Source organism: Benincasa hispida, chromosome 10, assembly GCF_009727055.1.
Source record: "Benincasa hispida cultivar B227 chromosome 10, ASM972705v1, whole genome shotgun sequence".
In the NCBI taxonomy this organism is placed as follows: domain Eukaryota; kingdom Viridiplantae; phylum Streptophyta; class Magnoliopsida; order Cucurbitales; family Cucurbitaceae; genus Benincasa; species Benincasa hispida.
The window spans coordinates 18,795,163-18,811,940 of NC_052358.1; the positions used below are offsets into that span (position 1 = coordinate 18,795,163).

Sequence of the window (16,778 nt, forward strand, 5' to 3'; positions counted from 1 at the left end):
TCACTCATATAGGTTTTTAAAATTAAATTTAGAGTTTAAGTTAAAGGATTATTTGTTATCACTCGTTTGGATATATGAACTTGACAAGTAAGTTTTAAAATCTTCTTAGACTTTAAGTTTTTATGCTTTTAAATCTATATAATAGAATGTAGTATTCTTATTATTAATACTTTTGTAGAGTTAATTCAAAATTAAAATTGAGATCAATGGATGAATGATTTTGGAGAGAGAATATTTTCTGCTATGCATATTATGAAGATTCGATTGCGTAATCAAATGGGAGATCAATGGATGAATGATTGTCTTGTAGCCTATATTGAAAAGGATTTATTTGATAAGTTAGATACTGAAATTATCATGGATTGATTTCAGAACATGAAAATTCGTAGAGGGCAATTGTAATGTACTAAATTAGTTAATTTATGAAGTTATGAATACTTTTTTACATTCATTTATATATATATTTTTTTTAATATAGTGCCTCCTATATAAAATTTCTGGCTCCACCGCATTAGTGACCAAGTGTCGTGTTCCTGAAACACATTAAATTCTTCTGCCATCGCAGAACGCCGATGAGAATATTTTGAAACTTTAACGTAAGAAACTGGATCAGCTGAAGAATTTGTGTAAGCACTAAAGTTCAATAGGTGAGGTTTGAAGATTTCAGATTTGGCTCGGGTTTGCATTGAGTGAGTATTAGTGGGTATTCGAGGGTCTGATGTGATTAGCATTCTACACAAATTTATTCCCTTCGTCAACAATCTTTTATCTGCAAAATTAAAAGTCTTGGAGGTGGTTAATTTTGCAATTCTAGTGTCTTTTGCTTGTTCACCACCAAGGATATTCTACATCAAAATAGTTGTCCTTACACACCCAAACAAAATGGGTCACAGAACGAAAGCATAGTCACATTGTTGAAACTGCAATATCAATCTTCTAACTGTCTGTGATTCACATGGATTTCTAAAGCCAATTAGACAAAAGAATGAGCAGTTTTATTTTCGGAATGAGAAGAGAAAAGAAAAGTACGTGAAAATGAGCACAACAATCAATTCTTTATGGAAGAGACTAAACAATCTAGTTCAAAAATGTCTTTCACCTTAGAAAATAATAGACGATGAACTCATAGTGATTAATTTCCACAATCAAACATCGAAAACTCATTTCAAGAGTTAGGGAGACCCAACTTTCATTTTTATTCGAGATGTTTTGTGAAACAACATTTGCAACGTGAATCATTTTTCAGAAAGTATATATTTTTACTTCAAAAAAGTGGTAGCTTTGACTTATATATGATCATATTTTAAAAGTTAAAAAGAAACAAGAATAAAAAAAGAATATAAGAATAAAAATGGACTTTTACTTCTTCTTCTTAATATAATTACAATAACTTTTTTGTGAAATGTTCAGGGCGGTTTTGATATAGTTTTGATATTTAAATTTTTTATAATCTTTTGAGAAATTGCGTCAAATGAACTCAATTTATATATTTTCTAAAAAATGTTCTAAATAACTTTGTTTTTTATTAATTGATTTTCGTTATTTTTTTCTTATTTTTATTAGTTACTATTGCTTTTTATCATTAATTTAGAAGTTTTGAGTATTTTAACTACGTAATTTATTTTGAATTTGGCAAATTAATTTTTTCTAAAAAAATAGTTGAAAACTTTCAAACATATTATTTTCTTTTCAGATTTTAATTTTCGGTGAAAAATTAACCATCAATTCTTTGAACATTTTTTAAATTTTTTGATTTCTTTAGAAAAAATTCCAACAAAAAAATTATTATTCATTTATCAAAGTAAATTTTTTTATAGTACGATAAATATGTTGGGCGAGAGAATCAAATTTTTAATTAAATTTTTAATTTTTTAATTGAATATATATATTACTCAGTTATTGTCAGTTGATGATGGTGATATTCATATTAACATTTATTAAAGTACTTTTGGTCATTAATAAAATTGGTGAATTATTAATTGTTTATTGAAGCTTAATATAAATTAATGATAATTAAGACCACCAAATTCAATTCGGTGCGTGTCAGAAAGGAAGAAGAAATATATGTTCTTGCATGTGCTAGAAAATTAAAATTAAAATAGTCCTTTTTTTAAATCCTCCTGAAGGAATTTTAAATATATTTTTTGAAAGAAAAAAAAAAGTAATTTTAAATACAAGAAATATGGGGACAAAGATGATGTTAGTTGAAATGTGGAGGGGTATGCCGAAAGATAATTCAACGTTGGTCCCAAATTAAAAAATAAAATAAAATAAAATATATATATTATTATTTGTTTGATAGTGATTTTTGTTATTGATATATGTTATTTTAATTGCGTGGTCTATTATTTCAAAATTATCCTTCTTGGAATTCAAGAAAGAAAAATACATACAAATAAAATTGAGAGATTTTTAAAAATAGAAAAATAAGGAAAATTAATTATTCAAAATAACAAAAATTAATCTTATTTGATAGTGGTTGATAGAAGTTTATCGATGCCTATCGATAATATAAACGGATAGAAGTTTATCATTGATACTGTGTATTAGACGCGGGTAGAAGTTGTCTATCAATTTTTTTTATTATTATTTCTATAAATAGTTTGATATTTTTCTATCTATGAAATTTTTTTAATAAAGTTAATAATTTCTGGATATGGAAATATAATATGTAATAATGTTTTCAAAATGTATAGTAAAAATGTTCATGAATAACAATAGAAAATAAAAAATAAAAAGACTAAATTGAAGATTTATTTAAAATATATGGACTAAAATTGGACAATTAGAAATATAGAGACTAACATTGAACAAACTTTAATTACAAGGACTAAAATGATATTTTAACTTTTATTTTTTCAACTACCACATTTCATTAGCCAATATAAACATAATTCAAGTGACATGAAACATGACTCTAGTCCAATCAAATATTCGAAGTTTTTCGCTCTACATATTGTTGAGAATCACTTGAAAATATGTATATAATCATTTAAAATATGTTTAATTTTACACCATTAGATGTGATTTTTGTTCAATCAAAATTTATTTTGAAGACTTTGAATCTAATAAAAGTGATTTTTAACAATTTTAAAATCATTCACAAACATTTACATCCGATTATAAAAGGACTTTCATGTGATTTCATGTGAACTTGAACTGTAAATCACATGTCTCAACTAAACATAGTCTATACATAAAATATTTTTAAAAAAAATGAATGACCTTAAACTAATTTGACTATATGGCAATTCTAATAAGACATTACTAATATTTTCTATACAACAAATACCAAATCTCCACTCCACATTTTCACATTTTGTTCTAAATGAATAACAAAAAGTGACTTTAAATTTATGTTAACATATAATGATAAGAACCAAACAAAAACTTGGACATAACTTAAAAGATTGAAATTTGATTTTCTTTACGTAATATTTGAAATGGTAATTTGTGTTGTATTTACTAAGTTGGGTTCGAATTAACATAAGAATTTGATTTTCACGTCCAGCGCATTTGTTGACCTAAAAAATCGGAGAAACGAATATTTTCACAAACTTAATACCATTTTAAGCCAAACATTATTTTTAGCCTAACAAAATATGAGGTTGATATAATTGAGTGGAAAATGTAATAAATTATAAAGTGTGTGTTAGTAGTTAAGATAATTAATTATTTTATTATTAGAAGGTAGCGAGAAAACAGAACATTAGGTGTATGAATTTGAATTAGTTAGTTATATAAAACAGGGGAAAGAAAAGAAAAGGAAAAGTCCCCATTAATAGCCACACTATATTTAACCCTTTTCAGTTAAGCTTCGTCTTCCTTCTTCCCTTTCCCCCCTTTTTAAGTCCGCCATTATCATCTTTCTTCTTGCTCCATCTCTCTAACATTACATTCTCTGTTTTGTATGTTAGGTTACAGGAAGCCAATGTCGCCCATTTCACATTTTTGTTTGTTCTTCCTCTTTTTCTTCCTCTCTGTTCCCATCGCATTCGGCGACGGCAGCCATGATCAAGAAAATGTAAAACTGGATCTACTTCACCGCCACCATCCACAAGTCTCCGAGAAGCTTCACGGCGATATAAAACTTGAAAATATGAACGATCGAATCAAAGATATTCTCGAGCACGATCAAAAGCGTTACCAAACGATCTCCTCGTCGTTGAATCGGAATGAACTTGATGAGCAATTAAGGAAGGAGGCGGCGGAGTTGGCGGAGAAGGATCTAAAACTTCCACCGATATCGTCAACACCAATAGGGTTGAAAATGATATCGGGTTCTGACTATGGAAGTAGTGAGTATTTTGTTCAATTGAAAGTCGGAACGCCGCCGCAGACGTTTATGTTGATCGCCGATACTGGAAGTGATTTGACGTGGATGAAATGTAGATATCGGCGGTGTATCGGAAATTGTAGCAGTAATCCGAATCATAAAACCCGAAATGAACGGAAAGTGAGATTTAGAAATGCGTTTTTGGCGAATTATTCGTCATCTTTTAAGACGATTGATTGCAGCTCGAAGATGTGTACGAATGATCTTGCTGATTTGTTCTCAATTGGGGAATGCCAAACCCCAACTAGCCCTTGTCTCTATGATTACAGGTAGGTACGTACATTTATTCAACGAAAACTAATTTTGTTACCTCTAAACTAAAATAAATCCTAATGTAAATCTCTATTAAAAAAACAAAACCATTCTAAAATATTTTTAAGAGCCTAATCCTATGTTCTCCTTCTTAATTATTATTATTATTATTAGAGTGGATGGATACACCTATCTAGAGTATATGTATATATGTTGAGAAGTAGCTAATGAATATTATTATTATTATTAATTTTTATTTGGAATGGAAATAGCTACTCAGGTGGAGCAAGTGCAAAGGGATTATTCGCAATCGAGACTCTAACCGTAGGCTTAACAAACGGAAAAGAAAAACAACTTCACAATTCTATAATCGGCTGCACCGAATCAGTTCAAGGCAGAATCTTCGGCGGAGCCGACGGCGTCATTGGCTTAGGCACTAGCAGCTATTCTTTCACTTACAAAGCCGCCGAAAACGCCAACGGCGGCGGCTTCGCCTACTGCCTTGTCGACCATCTCAGCGACCGTACCGCCACCAGCTACTTCATCCTCGGCAACCCTATCTCTTCCACTGACTCTGCCGCCGCCGCCTCCTCCGTCGCCCCTACCGGCAACATGTCCTTCACTAAACTCTTCCTCGGCGACCCTTACAGCAGCTTCTACGGCGTCGATCTCGTCGGAATCTCCGCAGACGGCGTCATGCTCAACATCCCTCCCCGTGTTTGGGACATCAATTCCGGCGGCGGAACCATCGTCGACTCCGGAACTAGTCTCACCATGCTGGCGGCGCCGGCGTTTGACATGGTCATGGAAGCTCTGGTTCCGAAGCTGAAGCATTTCGAGAATATTGAAATTGAACCTTTCGATTTTTGCTTCAATAATAGCCGATATACCCATGAAATGGCTCCGAAGCTCCGATTCCATTTCGGCGACGGCACGGTGTTCCAGCCGCCGCCGAAAAGCTACATTGTGTCGGTGGGTGAATATATCAGCTGTATTGGTTTCGTTTCTATGCCTTTTCCGGCGACCAATATCATTGGGAATATTCTTCAGCAAAATCACCTTTGGAAATTTGATTTCCATGCAGGAACAGTCGGTTTTGCCCCTTCTGAATGCGTCTAAGGAACTTCATCATCTTCTTTCTTCCTTTCGTTTCTTGATTTTCAATTTTATATAATTATTATTATTGTTTTTTCTTTTCTCTTTCTGTAATACCTGTTATTATTAATTATATTATACAATGTGAGCAATCTCTTTTGTCCTTTTTATTTTATTTTCTCTTTATTTTTTCTCAATTGGAATAAAATTGGAGAGTGGAGATTCCTTTTAAATTTTTTGGGAGGGAGTTAGATTTATTAAAATGGAAAAAATGGATATTCTTTGGTTCTTTGTTCGAGAGTCTTTTGTAATTAATGTGATATCATCATTGGGCTATTTAAACTTTCCATTTTGTGTCCATTCAATCATATATCTAGTAAAATGTAAAATGGCACTATTTTACATTTGACAAAAAAAAAAACATAAAATCACTAGAATAAAAATTCAAAATTTAAAATTTTTTAGACATAAAAGTCAATTTTAAATTTAATAGATCTATTAATTTATATATAATTGTTTATTAGGTTAGAGACTTATGAAACACAAAATTGTGTAAGTTCAAAATATAAACATAAAAAAATTGAAAATTTAGAGATTTATTAATATTTTTAAAAATTTAAAAACCTTAAACTTAAAATACAAAAGTTTAGAACCCAACTTATAATAATTGAACTAAAAAAACGTATAGAAAAAGTATAAGAGAGTGAGGTTAAATAGAGGAAAAGTGGAGGATACAATATAAAAATTTAAGCTAGAATAATTTTGAGGATTGTGCATTCCTAAATTTTCAACCGAATTAAGTATTTAACTTTTTATTTCATGTCCAATAAATCGAAAACATAAAAGAACTAGATAAAATGTATAAATATAATGCTTCGTTAAATATAGGAGTCAATTTTAATATAATATAATTGTTTGTTATGTTAGGGACTTGTAAAACATAAAATTGTAAGTTCATATATAACACAAAATTAAAATTGAGAAGTTTATTTTATATATATATATATAGAGGCATCTATAGATATGTGTATTGATATAATAAAAATGTGCAATAATTTATCGGTCCAATTGATGAGCATTACTGTGTTCTTCCTCGATATAACCAACATATAATAATTATATGTAGATTTTATTTTAGTTAAGAAAATGTACCAAATTTTTTTCTTAAAAAAGTATCATATTTCTGATTTTTTTAAAATAACATTTTTTTAAAAAATATAATGACAAAAATAGAGATGAAGGGAAACCTTACACCTATTGATAAAATTGGGATAGTGGAATCGTGTACCCGGTACACGAGTACGTTTAATCCACAACACCAAGTGGATTATTTTTTTTTAAGTTTGTTGACTATTTTTTTTTTAAATTGTAGATGTACAACAATATTAAAATTTTAGGAATTGGTCCACAAATTCCTTCATTATTAAACTTAATTCTATATTTAATCTACAATGAAAATATCTTGCACTCATATTAAAAATATATATATCATGATATTAAAGAATATTTACAATTAGTTCTTTAATGTACAATTTGAAAATGAAAGTTTACATGAAATTTAAAAACGACCCCCTTGGCCCTTACCCCTCCCTCATGTGAGTTGTCTTCGTGTCCCTCTAAATTAGGTTCACCCTGTTGTCGCTGTCATCTACGACGAATACGTCTTTGATCAGTGTCAGCAACATTGAGTCGTCTTGTTTGTTGAATAATACCTTCTACGTTGACCAATGTTTGGTGATACATTGAACTCAATTCTGGTAAGTTGTTCTGCATTGAATATTATTGAACATTGTCGATAAAATTATTCTATACAATAAAATAAATAAATATTAAACAATATTCATATCATATATATGGAAAATGTCTGATTTTAAATCTCTTACCATGCAATAATAGTAAGCGCCGTCAGGTGATAAATAGTCTTAAATTGTACCAGGGAAAGTAGTCGTCTAATACAGCTGACCCATTTGTTAGTTATCCCTATGCACAACGATCATGTCGTCCATGCCAGTAGGATAAATATTCCGCATGGATTCGACACCAGTCTTGGTCGTGCTTACCTTTCAAATCGATCTGGTGTAGTGCTTGGAGTGTATAGGACAACGAAGGTATCGTTTGTCGCAGACCAAACTGTCTCAACACATGATCTGGATGATGCCACTCTATTATATGGAATCATATAAGAGGGTTAACGGTCAACCAGATGTCTTCACCATCACGACAATAATCAGGTAAGAATGATCAAATCTGTTGTGTATATAGCGTCCAAATAATCTGACAAAAAACAAATAATAAATATACATATAAAATGTTTTAAATATTCATTTATATACACATTTACTATTTGATTGTGCATCAGCATGTCGAATATTTTTCTGTACACGAGCAACATATTTGCTGACTGTTCAGAGGCAATTAATACACCACCCCATCTAAAATTATAAAAAATACAATTAATTTATATTCTTACATAAAATGGTAATGAAATAAATATATAAATGAAATAATACCTAGCAATAAGTAGACGATGATCTGGGGCCTGTAGCTGGACTTGTGGTGCTATAATTGGAAATCGATCATAAGTCCATACTTGTAATAGTATCAGTGACCCCACTATTTTCAATGGTTGTGCATTGGAAGCCCGACAAAGTTCTCTATACAACCATGCAAGACATGCACCACCCCACGAGTACGTACCAGCATGCTCGAAATCAGACAATAGTGGGAGGAACATGAGATGCACTAGAGTATTTGACTTGTCAGCAAATAAAAATCCTCCAATAAGCTGTAGGATGTATGCTCGTGCGTACCTACGTACGCTGATGTCGTCGACATCCGGAGGTAATTATGGAAACTGGGACTGCAACCAAGGGATACTCAATCTTGATCCCTTCAGATCCTTTGGTATAAGGCCTAAGAGCTCTTCACAAATGTTCTCCCAGTCATACTGTAGTGAACCTGTCAATGGTTGCCCGTCCACTCGTAACCCAAATTGTATGGCAACATCCTGCAGCGTAATCGTACATTCCCCACAAGGTAGGTGAAATGTGTGAGTTTCTGGTCTCCAACGCTCAACTAGAGCAGTAATAAGGTGCCAATTAAGATGGATGAAACCAATTTGTGCAACCCCAAGAAAACATATCTGCTGAACATATAGAATAATGTGGTGATCAAATGGGATAGTATGGTAGAGCGGTTAATTCAAATTAAGAACTACCATGCTATTAGAGAAAAGATTTAGAGTGGTTCATTCAAATTAAGAACCGCTCTAATCCTTTCTCTAATAGCATGGTAGTTTACGTGTTTATCTATTCCGTCTAGTATAACGATTTTATTTATTGTAAAAATCGAACCACAAGATATAAGGTGATCCCACACGAGAACACTTCCATTGCGGGATTTGATCCCTTTAGATCCTTGTATGTCTTCATATACAGTTCAAGACTCATAAGATAACCTTAGATGTTAGCTTATTGGATTTATGGTTATTAAGAAAAAATAGACAACAACACACACAATAACATTTATTGATTTAACATCTATAACACTTTATTGATGACGGTCAATTAATAACATTTATTATCTATGAGTTTTCGGGCATAAAATTAGATATTATATATGAAAGTGAGAATTCTGAACCAAAATCTGTTGAAGATTGTCGACATAGAAAAGATTTGTTTTAGTGAAAAGAAACAATTGAGGCGAAATTAAACTCACTTTCAAAATGCCAGGTTTTTTTACCAGTGGTCCAAACACCAGAAGGTGTCAAACCTGTGGGATACAGATGAGCATTTGTAAGAAAGAGAAAAGAAAATAATGTGGTCACAAGATATAAAGCAAGACTAGTTATACAAAGTTTTTCACAAAGACCTGATATTGATTACGAGGATACGTATTCTCCAATGGTGGATGCAAAGATATTTAATTGGTCTGATTGTGTATAAAAGTCTGGACATGGATCTTATGGGTGTAGTCACGGCATATTTATATGGATTTCTTGATAATGATATTTTTATAAGAATCCTACAAGGATTTAAGGTACCTGAAACATATAAGTCAAATTCTCGGGAATTGTATTCAATAAAGTTACAGAGATCGCTATATGGATTGAAAGAATCAGGACAAATATGGCACAATCTCCTGAGTGGATATTTGTTGAAAGAAAGATATCAAAATAATCCAATATGTCCATGTATTTTTATAAAGAAATCACAATCAGGATTTGCTATTATAACTGTATATGTTGATGACTTAAATATAATTAAAACTCCTGAAGAGATTTCAAAAGCAATAAAATATCTTTAAGAAATAATTTGAGATGAAAGATTTCGGAAAAACAAAATTTTGCCTTGGCTTGCAAATTAACATTTAGCAGATGAGATATTTGTTCATCAGTCAACTTATACAGGAAAAGTTTTGAAAAGATTTTATATAGACAAAACACATGCATTGAACATTCTAATGGAAGTTCGTTCATTAGATGTGAAGAAAGATATACTTCGACCTCGAGATGATGATGAACTTCTTGGTCCTGAAGTACCATATCTTAGTGCAATTGGTGTACTTATGTATCTTGCTAATAATGCAAGACCAGATATTGCATTTTCATTAAATTTATTAGCAAGGTATAGTTCTTCTCCAACTAAAAGACATTGGAACGAAATTAAGCATATACTCCGCTATCTCCGAGGAATGATTGATATGAGTTTGTTTTATTCAAATAAATCGAATTTTGATCTAGTTGGTTATGTAGATTCTGGATATTTGTCTAATCCACACAAAACTAGATCTCAAACAGGTGATCTATTCACATGTGGAGGAACTGCTATATCGTGGCGATCGGTGAAATAGACTATAACAGCCACTTCCTTAAATCATGTTGAAATTCTTGCAATTCACGAGGCTAGTCGAGAATGTGTATGGCTAAGATCAATGACTCAACACATTCGTGGAATATCAGGTTTGTCTTCTAGTAAAATCTTCCAACAATATTATACAAAGACAACACAACATGCATATCTCAGATCAAATGATGATATATTAAAGCAGATAGAACAAAACATATTTCACCAAAGATTTTCTACACTCATGATCTTGAAAAAAATGGTGACAGTACTATACAACAAATTTGTTCAAAAGATAATCTGGTAGACTTATTTACAAAGTCATTACCTACAGCAGCCTTTGAAAAATTGGTGCACAACATTGGAATGTGGCGACTCGGAGACCTCAAGTGATGTTTTCATGAGGGAGAATAAATATACTGTATTCTTTTTAAGAGTATTAGATTATATAAATATGTACTCTCTTTCCTTTATTAACATTTTTTTTCCCAATGGACTTTTTCCTATTAAGGTTTTAACGGGTATATATATAATGGGCATCTAAGGGAGAATATTATAAATATTATAGAAAATAGATGCCCATTAGATGCTCATGCTTAGTGTCTATTGATCATGTGTCATACCCCCATTTTTCAAAGTATTATCCATATGTGCTGTAAATACTCATTCTTAGTGTTCATGTAATCCATCTCATACTTGTCAAATTGCTTATAAATAGTGGCATTTTGTGGGTTTTGGAAGACACACATACATTGGTGAGAAATCCATTTTAAATTTTCACTGAGTCTTCATATTATTAAATTTTCATAATTTTAGTTATTTTATTTTATTATTATATTTTATTATATTTTCTCCATATCCATTGTACTCCGCAATTGCATAGCACCGTTTAAAATTTTTGTAGATAGTTTCATTGTTTTGTAGATACTCTTTTCTCCCAGTTATTCAATAAAGTCATGCAGGTCAAGTAGATTTTGGAGTGTGTTTGGCGAGTTTTCTATGTTTTGTTGGAAATTTTCTCCAGATTCATTATTAAGATAGTTCAGATCAAGCAAATTTAAAAATGATTGTGATGAATACATTAGAGTGTTCAACTTCATCACAATTTTACAAGTATTCGTCTTCTAAATTATATTTATTTAAATGTGTTGTTATCCTAATATTGAATTTTTTTTTTTCCTTTTTGGTAATGTTATAATGTGTATATATATTTGATATATAACTTGTGTTTATAAAAACACGAAATAGGAAGAGAAAAGTTGTTGGACGAAATCACCCTCGCATGCCCAAAGAAGGCAAAATTATGGGTTGCTCCGTAATTGGGCCAGTGACCCCTATGAGCAACTAATAGAGTAGGGATTTCTACATTAAGCCCTTAAAAATAGGTCTATATTAGATTAATGTGTTTAACATTTCATTTTTTTTTTTTTTAAAAAAATCTATTGCTCTTCCTAGTGCCTTCATCTACGTTATATATATATATATTATTCTCTCTCATGCATATATTTTTTGTAATTGGGCCTAGGGCGATCTGGCGACGGGGTAAGCATGAGACGACAAGAACGGCGATGACGAACTTGGAGCGAATGAATGACAATGATGGATTCGGAGCAAATGAACAGTGACAACGGACTCGAAACAGACGAATGGCGGACTCGATTCAGCTTTTAATTTTATTTTTTCCCTATTTTTTATATATTCTGTGATATATATGTACTTTTTTTTAGCTTATGTAGGAAATTTGATATATATTGTGGGATATGTATTCGTTTATTTGATATTAACGAGAGTGTTTTTTTTTATATATTTAGACTTCATGTATTATGATATATATACTGTGGTGTAAATGAAATTTATGAAGATTTATAAACTGTGGTATATTTCATATATTGGTTTATACTGTGATTTATGTTAAACATTGAGTCAATTTCTAATTTATAAACGGTAGTATACTTCATATTTTGGTTAGAATATTTTCAAATACCAAACAAAATGTTTTAAGGTATATTTAAAATAATCATGAATTCATTGAAATATTCTAAGGTAGATTTAAAATAATCATTAATCCGACAAAAAAAGTCAATAAGTTGATACGTGAAAATTGACATAAATAGAAAATAAAATTTCATTAAATGCATTTTTTTCAATTGAAAAATGAAAAAAAATACAATAAATGTATTTTCTTTCTCCAATTGCTAAATGAGAACAATTATATTAAATGCATTTTCTCTCTCTATAATAAATGTATTTTCTATTTTCAAAACTACTTTAGTGATGAAGAGAGTTATATATAAATGAAAAATGTTATAATTGTCCAAAATTAACCATAAAAGTCATCTTTGAAAAAAAACCAAATTTTAAGACATTTATGAAATATAGTATTTTCTTTAGGCCTTCTATGTTAAAACCCAATAGGTAAGAGATTTATATCCTTGTCATATGTGGGCCGAAAAAAAAAACCTAACTAATTCACACACACACACCCAAAAAAGATGATATTAATAAAGCTCAAATCTTATTTTTTTAATATTGAGATATCTAAATTTTCACAACCTCTTATATAATATTTTTCATTGAGTCTATTATAGATAATTTTGGAGCAAAGGCAAAAGCTTCATAACTAAAAAATAGAATAGCAGATGTAACTATGAAAAGACCATAATGGGCCTAGGAGAAGGGGGTGACTCAAGCCAACGACCTCAACCGACCCAAGGCGAACACTTAATAGGGCATGCATTGATCCAAAGTAACATTTTAGACCCAAGATATGGCCTAGGGGAGGCCGAGGCCAAATACGAAACCAATCACGCCCATTGGCCTATAGATTATCTACTTATCCTAAAGCAACTAAAAAATCTTAGGGAATACCATAGGTCAACTTCCTTTATAAATACATCATTATAACTCTATGCGAGATAACTTGAGTCCTGCTCTCAAACACTCAAACTTCCACACTTTTTCACTCTCTGACTTAAGCTAATACCACACTAGTATGCATGTTTACCCTTATGTTCTTTTGTAGGCCACATTCTTCTCTCCAAGTTACAAATTTAACTATTGTTGGTGTCTCATAAAGGTCAGGTGTGTAACATTTGTTTAAAATTTGGCATTAATAAAGTCAAAAGTACAAACTTTATGTCCGTCGAGTTATACTAATTTTAGCATTATTTGTCCATATATATATATACATAAATTAGGACATTTGGATTACAAATTTTTCATTCATGTATTTTAGTTTTGTAAGCCAAACACAATTTTGTGTTTTACTTAAACTAGCAATTTGAAATAATAGAAGTACAAAAGGATTCAAAACTCATCTCAAAGATTTGTACATTCAAATATTTACAAATTTTAAACTTGTAAATTATGCAAACCTTCTAAAACTCATTCTTCTAAATAGTACAAATATAAATTATAAGAATCTAAGGACTTTCTAATTCCCAAGTAATTTTTAGACTTTAAACCAAATACTTCTTTTTTTTATTTATTTATTTTGAAAAAATATACCTTGAAGACGACTTCCACCCATCAAGATATTTTACTTTGAGCAAAGTGTATTACTTTTTTCAATTCTTCAAAAGAAACTTTTTTTTTTTTAGTAACGCTTATTCTAAAAGCATATAATCTCTCCAAACAATTAAAAAGGAAAAAACATATTTGACATAAAAAAGTATATATATATATATATATAATTTCATAAGGTGTGCCAAAGTTATCTTTTCAACGTAAAATTATTATGTTTTACCGCTAATTTGAAAATTTTTCTTTCTTTCTTTCTTTCTTTCTTTTTTTTCTTTTTTCTTTTTTTTTTTTTCTTTTTTTTTTTTATAAAAAAATATATTTTTGAACCTAAATTTCATGTCTAATTCTTCGTTCTATAAGTTTCAAAATATTACAACTTTACTTTTGAAATTTGAATTTGTATTTCAATATATTTAAATTTTTAATCTTGACTCTTCACTAAATATGCTTTTGACCTTTAGTATTAATGTTTATTAATAAATTTTAAATAAGTAAAACAAATTACAATTAATTAGACTTCACTGTTTTTTTTTATCCCTATTATAATTAATCTTATTTTTTTTCTTCATAATCATTTTAAATTAATTAATAGATATTAATGTAAAATACTAAAAGTGAGTGAAAGTTGAGGTTAATTGAATAAATCTTGAAATCTAGATGTCGAATTAGAACAAAATTCAAATCTCAAACGTAAAATTGTAACATTTTGAATCTAGAGACTAAATTGAAATCAAACTCAAATCTTATAAACTAAAAGTATAACATTTTGAAACCTAGATACCGAATGGAAATTGAATCCAAACCTAGAGACCAAAAAAATATTTTTTTTCAAAAAGAAAATAGTTAGGTTAAAAAATATTGATTCATACCCTTAAACATTGGAGTTGTACCACTTAATATACTAAACTAAAAATTATATCAATTTAAATCATGAATTTTTGCAAGTGTATCAACTTATATCCTTCATTATGTTTTTTTATTATTATTTATGAATATCGTGTGAGACTTAAAATTTCATCAATTAAACTCCTAATCTTTCATAAGTAAATCAATATGGACTTAATTTCCTTAATTCTAATAGTCAATTTTTCAAATCCGACATTTGAAGAACTTTACACGTTTAAAGAATTGATGCATGAACAATTCATTTATGACAATTTAAAACTTAAGTCGATACAACTATAAGTTTCACACAATATTTTTTGAACAAAATTAGAAAAAATGTGTAAATTGATATCCTTATAAAAGTTCGAAACTTGATACACTTATAAATTAATACAATCATAATAAGTCTTAAGAGTATAAATTATTTATAAGAAAAAGAATGAGAGAGAGAGAGAGAAAACATTCTTTGAAAATAAAAAAAAGGCATTGAATGCAAAGCTTAAACTCCCAACTGATCAAGATTCTAATGATTTGATATGGTGGACCAAGACTTTTTCTGTCCCTTTAGGCCTTTAAAAACTTGGCAATTTTATATACATTCTTAGTGAAATTAAACTACAAATCAAATATATAAATATATATATTAAAGTCTTTAAATTTGGGGTTTATTCCTCAACAATTTAACAACTCATAAGCCCCAAAAAAAGGGGGATAGAGAGAGGTTGAAGCACATGCTAAGATTCCTATCTTCATTTGTCTTCAAAAAAAGGTTTTGCCTTTTAACAATTGGAACAGCACACCACTACCCACATGATCACCATATAACCATCAAATCAACCACACTCCTTTCCTTTGCCCAATCCCCCACAATATTATTCCCTAAACTAAAACATCTTTTTTCAATCATCTTCTTTTCATTTCTTCATTTACATTTATACCACAATTTTTGGGATTTTTTTCTTTTCCAAAAAACATTATCTTACTGTTTGGGAGGTTAGAATGTAATTAGGATTATCAAAAATTAGAAGAGCGTTTAACTGCGTGAGATATTAAATTAAAGGTGGAACAGTAATAGAATCAATTTATACTCATAAACTTTGGAGATTGTATCAATTTAAACCCTAAACTAAGAATTGGATCAATTTAAACTTTAAACTTTAGATTGTATCAATTTAAACCATGAATTTTGGGATTTGTATTACTTTAAATCCTAAATTAATAATTATATTAATTTAAATCTTGAATTTTTGTAAATATATCAATGTGAATTCTGAACTTTCATAAATATATCAATTTAAATTCTAAACATTCATAAGTGTATCCAAATAAAATATAATGAAAGAGTTTCAATCGATACAATTATTAAATTGATATATTTATAAAAGTCCATAGTTTAAATTATAATATTTGGTAAAACATTGAGTGAGGGTTTGATGGAAGCAAAGTTGGTTATGGCAGAATAAAGCAAAGCAACAGGCTGTTAAAAATAAAGGACCAAAAAAGAAAAAGTCCTAAAATAAAAATAAAAATAATATAATAATGATTAATAATGTTTGAAATTTGGATGGATCACATGGGAATTTACAAAAGCAAACTGACACACTCACATGCCGTTGCCTACCAATTGCACAAGCACATGCTGTCTGTCTTCTATTCTAGCCCTACCACTTCAATTTTTTTTTTTTCTTTTTTTCCCTTCTAATTATACAAGCATTTTCACTAAAATTCCCCCAAAAAAAAAAGAAAAAAGAAAAAAAACACACAAATTAACAACCCCACAATCTCTTTTTTCTTTCATTTTTTTCTCTTACAAGTCTTTTTATATAGACATTAATATNCCCAAA

General features: G+C 29.8%; 1 protein-coding gene across 1 annotated transcript; it reads left to right on the forward strand.

The window, feature by feature from the left end:
- Positions 1–3,818: 3,818 nt before the first annotated feature.
- On the forward strand, positions 3,819–5,934 carry LOC120088639 (aspartic proteinase NANA, chloroplast). The gene is made up of 2 exons (XM_039046055.1): positions 3,819–4,605; positions 4,861–5,934. The coding sequence occupies exons 1-2, from the start codon at positions 3,911–3,913 to the stop codon at positions 5,705–5,707; spliced, it is 1,542 nt and encodes a 513-aa protein (XP_038901983.1). The 5' UTR covers positions 3,819–3,910; the 3' UTR covers positions 5,708–5,934.
- The last annotated feature ends 10,844 nt before the right edge of the window (positions 5,935–16,778 follow it).